This window comes from Carassius auratus, chromosome 5 (assembly GCF_003368295.1).
Source record: "Carassius auratus strain Wakin chromosome 5, ASM336829v1, whole genome shotgun sequence".
In the NCBI taxonomy this organism is placed as follows: Eukaryota; Metazoa; Chordata; class Actinopteri; order Cypriniformes; family Cyprinidae; genus Carassius; species Carassius auratus.
This window is the reverse complement of record NC_039247.1, coordinates 13589414-13599633: the sequence shown is the minus strand read 5'-3', so window position 1 is coordinate 13599633 and position 10220 is coordinate 13589414. Positions and strand designations below refer to the sequence as shown.

The window sequence follows — 10220 nt, the reverse complement described above, 5'->3', positions numbered from 1 at the left end:
CAATTTAATTGCTTGTAATCACACAATGCTAACTCTAACTCACAACTGCAAGTTTATCTCACACAATTCTGACTTCATTTATTAAATCAAAGTTTATATCTCCTAATTTTGACTTTATAACTCAATTCTGAGAAAAAGAAAAATCAGAATTGTGAAAAAAAAGTCTCAAATACATTTTTTTCAGAGGCAAAAAAATGGGCTTCCATAGTAATGTCATGGTTGCCTACTGTTTGGATCGAGGAAAGAAGAAACAAGGGATTTCACACATAACAATCTTTAATAATCCACAGGATATCCAGGAGTTGCACGTAGCACAGTGACATTTAGAACCGACAAACACAGACTGCACACACTGGGGCTAAAGAAAATAGGAAAAACACAGGTGTATGGGATGACTAATTAAACTAAACGAGGACAGGAACAAGACCAGGTAAGGGTACACTAGAACAGAAACAGGGGCAAAACACAACATAGACAGTCCAGAATCCTGACAAGTAAAAGCCACCACATCACACCACAAGTAAACTAAGTCTATATATATAATTAACAATGTGTTTCCTATTAAACAGTTATCCACACAAGAAAAATCATAAACTGACAGTGTAATGTTTTTGGAGTGTTCACAGGCCATTTCACAAATTCAAAGAAAAACATATCACAGATTTCCAATAAAGCTCATCATAACATGAAATCACCAATTTTTATATTAATATTGTTTCTTTTTTATGTTTTGGGCCAACAGCAACATAACTTCAAAAGCAGTATTTTCTTTGGACTATGTAACCATTGTAAAGGTATTACCACAACTGACCAGCCACACACTCAAACCTCTTCCTGTGTCAGACTGGGCTGCCGGTTTCACGGAGAGCCTCTTGAGCTCCTTGCAGTGTCTCTCTTTTCACACATTTCCAGTAACCAAAAACACCATGCTGGGGCTGAACCTAAACAACACACAATCAGTAGTCTAGAAACTCTACCGGTTACTGCTCTGAGCCACTTACATGCAATCACAAAGATTTATAACTACTGTCAAAAGCTTTGGCTATAATTGCTCGATGAATTATTGTTCATCATATGCCTTGTTGTTTGCACAGAAATTAGCATTTATGTCAGATCTGAGCACCAATAACATTTTTAACACTAATGATATTTGTCAAATTATTAATATCACAACATTGTAAATTGACTAAATGAAACTATGGAAATTAAGAATTATTTATCAATTAAAAAGGGCCAAATGTTTCTCACCCGGAGTCCACGAAGTACTCTGTCTTTCATCACAGCGAGGAACTCTTTATGGCTCAGGCAGTTGTCCCCGTCCAGGTCAAAGATCTTAAAAACTGTGTCCAAAACATTCTCTGAAAGGTTGTGGCCTGTCGCTATCTTCACTGCTCGCTTAAACTCAGCTATGGAGAAAAAAAGTGAGTGAATCAATACAATTTTGACTGGTCAAAACATATATTGAGGATAATCAATCATTTATTATTAAAAGTTAATAACTGCTGGCATCCAGATCAGTCTTACCCATTCCTATTGGCCTGCTGGCATCATTAATCATTTTGACTGAGAAGGCAAAGTCCTCCAGGTTGTTGGTAAAGAGACAGAATGCTTTAAATTCATCAAAGGTGATGCTCTGACAAAAGAAAAAAATTATACATGTATAAAAAAGTCAGAAACTTTATAATATGTACAAAAGGAATTATAATACTTCTACAGGATGCTATGAATGTACAATTTCAAATAATACTTCTGGTTTTGATAACATTAACTTTTATTTTACAATTTAAATGTACAATGCAATGCAATAAACCATGCTTTTCAACTTATATCATATTAGCCAGGTGATGGTTTTCATTTTAAATGGCACTTAGCAAACAGGTCAGCAGGCTCTAGAGTTACTCTACATGCCATTTGTCTCTTGGCATGTATAGTAACTCTTGGTGAACTTTAAATATCATGTACTCAGGAGTGACATCAGATTCACTCACTCTACTCTAGAAATATGACTAATGGAGAGCTGCATAGAGTACAATTTCTCATCTATATGCTGGAAATTTTTGAAGGGTGGCCACTGGCTTCTTAGCCACTTTTTATTTACATTTAGAATCTATTCCTCTCAAATTAGGAATGATGACCTTAGATCAGACTTTATTCAAGTCGGTTCGTGTTAAAAAGTACAAATTACAAGCTAAAAGGTAGAGGAACACTTTTCCAACTCTGACCGCCGATGCATGTGGCAAGGCATCCAGGTCATCAGTGACTACAAGCCAAGCAACTCCACTCCAACAGCCTCAGATGTCTCCTTCCTTAATGAGCTAAAATACTTTTATGCCCGATACAATAGTGACAGCCAGGAGACGGCCACCAAGATCACACTGTCAGCAGACCACCAATCCCTCAAGCTAACCTCCACAGATATCTACACTGCATTGAGCCGGATCAACTCACGCAAGACTGCTGGTCACGATGGGATTCCTGGACGTGCGCTTAGGGCATGTGCAGAGCAGCTTGCAGGGGTCTTCACAGACATTTTCAACTCAGACATTTTTCCTCACCCAAGCAAATGTGCCAACATGCTTTAAATCCACATCCATAGCGCCAGTGCCAAAACACTCCTCCCTGACATGCCTGAATGACTACCGCCCCATAGCACTCACACCTGCTGTTATGAAGTACTTTGAGTGACTGGTCCTAAAACACCTCAAGGCCTGCCTCCAACCCACACTGGACCCACACCAATTTTGCCTACTGTAGCAATAGGAGCACAGAGGATGCAGTATGCACAGTGCTGCACTCTGTACTCACACACTTGGACAATAACAACACATATGTACGGATGTTGTTTGTTGAATACAGCTCAGCATTTAACACTGTCATTCCCTCCAAGCTGACTACAAAACTTGGGGACCTGGACATTAGCATGTTAAGTCAGGCCACACCTTCTCCACCACCACCACACTCAACACCGGCGTACCACAGGGCGGTGTGCTGAGCCCATTCCTCTACTCCCTCTACACCCATGACTGGCAAGCCTGAGCATGGATCCAACTCCATCTTCAAGTTTGCAGATGACAAAACGCTGATTGGCCTCATCAGAAACAACGATGAAACTGCCTACAGGGAGGAGGTACAGCACCTGGCCACATGGTGCGCTGACAACAACCTGCTCCTCAACACCAGTAAGATAAAGAAGGTCATTGTGGACTTCAGGAAGAAGCAAGCATGACCCCTTCCACATTAACGGGACGGTTGTTGAACGTGTCTCCAGCTATATGTTCCTGGGAACCCACATCTCAGAGGACCTGTCCTGGACCACAAACACCTCCAGCCTGGTCAAGAAGGCTCACCACCGCCTCTTCTTCCTTAGGACACTGAAGAAGAACCAGTTGTATTCAGCCATCCTGGTGAACTTCTACCAGTGTGCGATCACAGTCTGGTATGGGAACTGCACAGTTGCTGACCGCAAGGGACAGCAGAGGGTGGTGAAAACCGCCCCACGCATCACAGGGACACTACTTCCTGCTATTGAGGACATCCAGAGAAAACACTGTCTACATGGATTATTACATAATCCATCTGTAAATTATGTCCATAGTACTGCCTTATCCTTATATTTATTGTACATTTGTAACATATTGTAGACACTTCATATCCTGTACTTATTGCACTTGTGGTTAGATGCTAACTGCATTTCGTTGCCTTGTACCTTACATGTGCAATGACAATAAAGTTGAATCTAATCTTAACTAAAATGCTAAAAATATTTAGGGCTATCAATGTTAGCGTTTAAAACATGCTACCTGTCCAGTAGGGATCCTCTTTTTCATGTTGTCCCAGTATGCCTCATTGTTCTCTTCATTGGTGTAGTGAAGCAGCCATTCAGCAAAGTCCTCCTGCCTCATAGTCTTCATCCCTTTAGAGAACCGCAGAAACTCAACTTCTTGCACTTCTGCCTGCAGGTCTTCCATAAACCTGCACAAAACCAAAAAACAATCCTTGCAATACATCTCTCAAGGCTAAACAAAAGTTGAAACACAGGATAGTGTCCTATCAGTTGTAGTTAGAGAGGCAGTTTACTTGTATACTTATATGAACATTGTATATTCTATAAATAGCATATTCTATAATATATTCTATAATATTCAATAAAATATTTTTACTGGAGGTCTGAAATACATGTCGCTGTATTCTGATACTCTCATGTCTACATTAAATAAAAACACTCTAATTTGGAAATTCTACCAATTATGCTATTTTTGTACTATTCATTAAGAAAATTATAGTTTATATCATACAGACACTGACATATTAAAGTAGTCACAGGTAGTATGAATTTGGGGTAAATTTACTTCACCTGCAGAAATCTTTGTATTGGAGTTTTTCCTTGCCATTTTTTCCAAAAAAGAACACCTGTAGTGTAGTGTTGACCTCATCAACATTGTCTGAAAGCTGTAAAGAAACAGACAAAGCTATTCAGTACAACAGAACTTTGATATTAAACTCAGCTAGGCACACAACATGTACCCACCTCTGCCCCATCCTGCCTTAGGAGCTCTTTCCTCGGTCGAATTACTTTCTTCAGCTTCAAAAAAGAGAGCAAAGTTCAAATAACTGACTCTTATTCACCCTTATTCTCTTGTGTTTATGCAAATGGCTGCCCACTGCTCCGGGGGTGTTCACTATGGTGTGTGTGTTCACTACTGTGAATAGACTCAACATTTAAATCAGACTAAATTCTAAATAATTTATGCATTTTTCTGATGTTTCAATCATGCACCAATCATGCATCAACCACTCCTACATACCTGTAGCACATCAGTCTCATCTCATGCCAGCATTAACAGAAACACAAAGCAGATACACCCTAATGACCACATTACTTAAAGAAATCCAGTCAGGAGAACTTTCTTTGTTCTGCACACCTTCATATAATTATACACTTTTACAACAAAGTGTTTTTATACAACAATTAAACTTATCAATTTGAGTGTGAAGGAAACCGTGTCATATAATCTAACATGAAAAGACATTTCATACCTTCTGAAATTCCTTCTTGTCCACATGCTCATTGCCATCAATATCAAGCATTTTGAAAGCAATATGAAATCCCGTTTGAGGTTCTGGAATCACAGTGCAGTTAAACTGAGTACAGCAATGGATACAGACTTAATAATCTGTGACCCCTCAATTGAGCAAAAGAGACCCCCACCACCAAACACACACACACACAAAATGTATCGCTACATGGGGAAAACTGATGAGTATAAAGCAAATGAATGAGATGATTTGGTGTATTGCAGGTCAGTGTTAGTCAATTTACTAATATAACTGTGATATAATTTTGATGTTATGGTAACTCCAGCCTATTTTCATAGCAAACACTGAGTGAACATGCACATGTACAACAGCAATATATTTGGATTTGTCACTAAATTAGGAAAACTTTATATCAACAACAAACATAGAGCTCAAAACATGACTAATTTGAATTTGTCTTTGTGTACATCTGTTCCAGTGCAGATCAACTATAATCGTTGATTGTATTCCAGCAGGTAAAGAACCATAAATTACAGTGCTCAGACTTCACTGTGATTGTACAGTGAGTACATTTTCTTTGTACCTGTCTTCTGTGAATTATTGGGAATGAGTATCGTAAGGACATATTCTGATTTCTATTCCACTTAATAATTTTATCAACAATTTTTAATTGTCACAAAACAAGTCATCAGATGTCTAATTCAAACTAGACTATATGCTCATGCTGTATGTTTAATACTGCATGCAATCAGTGAGTACAATGATGCACGGACCATTTATAGTGTTTGTATTATTTCACAGCAGCCAGTCACTCTTCCTTATCACATTTCTATTCAAACAATCTCAGCAATCTCAGCCAAAATGATTTTTTTTCCATGATGCTGTTGATTCAGTAGTGGTGCAGAACAGTGCAGAGTTATTTTGATACAGTGTCAAAGAATCAGACCTCTAATAACTGCAAATTGTGAAGTACAGAACAAGTCCTGCTGAACTTTGTGTCCATTTTTTGCTACAAATCACTATGACTAAAAATGTGTGTCCATCTGATAATCAAGCAGCTAAAAGCACTGAAGTCTAAACAGTGACATACAAACTCTGGACTAGCATTAATAGGACATGGTGTATGAAATTATGTGAAAAGGTTAGGAAATACTTACTTGTGAGAATAGTGAGAAGAAACAGGTACTCTGTGTAAGAGATCAGCCCTGAAACAGTGGTTCAGGAGATTTATTATAAAGGTTCAGGAGATGTATGAATATTCAATGTTAACATTTTTAATTAAATCACTAAATCATGTAATATTTAGAAGTATTTTAATAAACCATACCATTGTAAAAATTGTGAGGCACGTGTTTGCTTAACATATACCTCTGTCTCCGATTCCTCTGAACATGTTGTTTCCTGCCTCAGCCCTGGAAGCCACCCTTATCATATTGTCCACATCCTGTCCATGGACCAATCAGATGTTAGGCAAAGCTCTGACTGTCTCAGATTTCCAGCAAAATCACACATCATACACGATCATTTAATAACAGTATTCACTTCGAACAAGTCTCTTTGTGTTTGGAGTAACATTCATGTGAACTAAAATACACACTTACTGCTTTAGTCAGCATCTTTTTATGTAGTTTTTCTGTAAGAGAGACAGATCAAGGATTGCTGTAACAATATTTTGCAGCATAGTAAAAATCAACAGAAAAATAGCTTCGAGGCGTGTTGTGGTGTTTGAAGACAGTGTGTGAAACAGTTTGAAGAGACTGTTTGTTTGTTTTTGAGAGTTCGCACATCCATATGGTGGTACTTCACTTACGGTCTACCTTCTCCATCATGACTGAATGGAGGAAGTCTCTGGGTGTCATGTATGGCTCCTCTTCATAGATTATGGAGGCAAACTGGTTAAACCTCAGGCGTCTCATTGATACTGTTGGTACTGTGATGATCTCTTTCTTTACAGATATACAAAAGTGGAGAGAAAGAGCAGATGTTTCATGAGCCTTGCACCTCTACTCTATTTAGAGCTAGACTTGGACTTTATAATTATAAAACATTTGAATTGTGAATTCTATTCTTTGCAGTATATTGAAATTATGTTGAAACGGGAAAGTTTGGTGTCATTTTAAACAAAGAGTCGTTGACAATTCGATGACTTAACGCAGGAGGCAAGAAGGGGAGCTGTAAGGTCATTAACTAAAATTACACAAATATAAAAATTATATAAATATGAAAGTAAGCAAATGTATATACACAAATATAAAATACAAAAATATTTTCATTCGTAGAAAAAAAGCTAAATTAATATAAAATATAAATATTAGATGAAAAACTTAAAAAAAATGGTAAATGTTGGTTTGACAAATAACTGAAATAATTAAGATGAAAACTAAAGTTAAAATTTTAAACTAGTTTTAAACTTAAGAACTTAAACTTTAAAAGTTGAATTGGAATAAAAAAAAATTATAAAAAAGGCAACTGCACTTAAAATTCTAAAGCTTAAAATTAAAATGTAAATGTAAAGTATAAATATATAAAAAAAACTAATTTAAAATTTCAATAGGAACTACAATAATATATAAATACTAGAATAAGACTGCTGGAGAGACATGTGGCCTCAAGATTTCATACTTGTTATTTTCTTTTGCACAACAATTATGAAATATTTTTTTCTTCAGCAAAGGTTTACAATGAATAAAACACCTGATATCATAAGAACACCTTAAAATAGTTGAAGCAGTTTATTGAATTGTTATGGTTACAGCAATCTGTTGTCATGAGTATTGACTTCAATAATGAACTCCTGGATCTGACTGTAACATCTTACTCTTTAAATTTGTTCTGTAGATTTTCCAGATTTTAATTATACAATGAGTCATTATACAATGAGTCAATGAGTCAGATTTTCCAGATTTTAATCATACAACGTGTCAGCTGTATTACATTTAATTAAGTAACACAGCTGACACATTGTAGCTACTGTTTCATATGACACTATACAGACAGAGCTCCACCTACAATGTGATGGCAACAGTGTTACTATCCAAACTATCTAAAATATATGTACAGTCGTGGCCAAACGTTTTGGCAGTGACATAAATTTTGTGTTTTGCAAAGTTTGCAGCAAGTTGTTGTGGTTTCCATTCACATTGTTTCTAAATTATTGTTTAGATTGATCAGATGCATTTTAAATAATTGCTAAGAGCTTCATTGGACAATTTTTTACACAAAAAAACAAACAAACAAACAAACAAAAACAACTAATTTTAATATTTTTTGATCCTGAACATTAACTGAATAATCATATCAGCAATGCATGTGAAAGTGTGAATGAGTACTAGTCACATCTATAATTGCTATAAATTATGATGATTGCTTTAAAAGGATGAAAGAAGTGCAATAGTTACCTCCAAAGAAATACATGCAGCCATCATCACTTTACATCAAAATGGCCTCACATGCAAGGAAATTGCTACAAAGAATATTGCATATGAAAGAACCAACTACCGGATCATCAGTGAAGAAGTCTTCAGGACGTCCCAGAGTGTCCAGCAAGCGCCAGGACCGTCTCCTCCTGAGGAGTCAGCTACAGAAGCATGTCTCCATCAGTGCAGATCTTGCTCAGGGATGGGAGCAGGTTGCTTTGAGAGCATCTGTACGCACAGTGAGGCCAAGACTTTTGGACAACGACCTGGTGTCAAGAAGGGCAGCAAAGAAGCCACTTCTCTCCAAGAAAAATTTCAAGGACAGACTGAAATTCTGCAGGAAGTACAAGGATTGGACAGCAGAACAGAAGACTAGTGCAAAGTCATTTTCTCTGATGACCAACCAAGGGAGTGGGCTCTCTCCTGATTCTGCCCAAAACACTGCCAGGAATAAAGAATGGTAACAAAACACCCTGCAAGAGCGACTTCTTCCAACGATCCATGAGCAGTTTGGTGATGATCTGTGCATTTTCCAGCATGATGGAGCTCCATGTCACAAAGCAAGAGTGACGAAGCGGTTCGAAGATCATTGCATTGAAATTTTGGATCCATGGCCAGGCAACTCCCTGATCTCAATCCCATTAAGAACCTGTGGTCAGTCCTCAAAAGGTGAGTAGACAAGCAGAAGCCCTCAAATTATGATCAACTCCAAGAACTAATAAAGCAAGAATGGATCGCCATCAGTCAGGATTTGGCCCTGAAGCTAACAGCATGCCAGAGCGAATTGCAGAGGTTATGAAGAACTATGGTCAACACTGTAAATATTGACTCATTATATTTGTTCCAAATAAAAGCAGTTAAAACTTATTATATGCTTATCATTGTTTTTCAGTATACCATCGAAACAAAATAATCTACAAATACTGAAGCAGCAAACTTTGCAAAACACAAAATTGATGTCACTGCAAAAACTTTTGGCCATGATGGTTGTTATGTACAGTCATGGGCCATGACTGTACATAACAACCATTTGTAACAAAAGAGATTAGGATTTACCGAGCCTCCACATACCATAGGCTACAGTTTAGACACGCTTCAACTAAAACACGCGTAAACCCGTTTAATAATGTAAATATCAGTCGGTCCCACTTCAGTATTAAAGTTACATTACAGATGACTGTATCAGCATATGACTCTACGAACAAACAAAGGACATGACAGTACGCCCGTTCAGTCTTTAACTTCACAGACAACATGACGTTTGAGGAAGTTGAAAAGTCATTTGAAAAGTTGTATCTGATTAGAAAAGTTTGTTTACCTTCGAGTCCTCCGCGTACACGACGTGTGGCCAGAGTATCCATCGCGGTTCATTTTTATAGTGAATAAATCCGCTTGCTACAACAGAGGCCACAAGACCCGCTCCAACAGCTCGACCACACCCTGTATTTCTGAGAGACCAGAGACGTCTTACTGTACTCCGCCAACTAACGCCTAACTTGGTCCAAGTCGCCATTACTCTTCGGGAAGTTTTTATCGGTCTGCTTTGGTCGATAGTGAAGTTAGAGTGATAAGACGCTGTGATGTGGCGCCCCCATCAGACTGAGAGCATCTGTACACTACTTGCCTGACGCTTGGACTGTACAGTCATTGAAGTCGCATCTGCAGAGTTGTAAAAGTGCATTAAACAAGGTTGATGTTTTAGTCGTTTTTAGTCATAATGGTTTGTTGCCACGCCGTGTATATTCTGGCGTAATGAAACATGACGTC

The 10220-nt window shown here is 37.8% G+C and overlaps 1 protein-coding gene across 1 annotated transcript; it reads right to left on the bottom strand.

Annotated features, from left to right (window-relative positions):
• Positions 1-258: 258 nt before the first annotated feature.
• Positions 259-10040, bottom strand: LOC113076450 (calcium uptake protein 2, mitochondrial-like). The gene is made up of 12 exons (XM_026249119.1): positions 9772-10040; positions 6848-6983; positions 6639-6670; positions 6406-6481; positions 6195-6242; positions 5038-5120; positions 4529-4582; positions 4355-4449; positions 3801-3972; positions 1525-1633; positions 1249-1406; positions 259-941 (listed from the first exon to the last, which is right to left on the bottom strand). The coding sequence occupies exons 1-12, from the start codon at positions 9964-9966 to the stop codon at positions 840-842; spliced, it is 1260 nt and encodes a 419-aa protein (XP_026104904.1). The 5' UTR covers positions 9967-10040; the 3' UTR covers positions 259-839.
• Between the last annotated feature and the right edge of the window lie 180 nt (positions 10041-10220).

What these genes read in the sequence shown, in the direction of transcription:
- LOC113076450 (XM_026249119.1), bottom strand. Translation starts at nt 9,966, where the DNA reads ATGGCGACTTGGACCAAGTTAGGCGTTAGTTGGCGGAGTACAGTAAGA. An exon ending in CATGATGGAGAAGGTAGACC is followed by an intron (nt 6,671 to 6,847) that starts GTAAGTGAAGTA and finishes TCTCTCTTACAG; the next exon opens with AAAAACTACATAAAAAGATG. An exon ending in TCTTCTCACTATTCTCACAA is followed by an intron (nt 5,121 to 6,194) that starts GTAAGTATTTCC and finishes CTGTGATTCCAG; the next exon opens with AACCTCAAACGGGATTTCAT.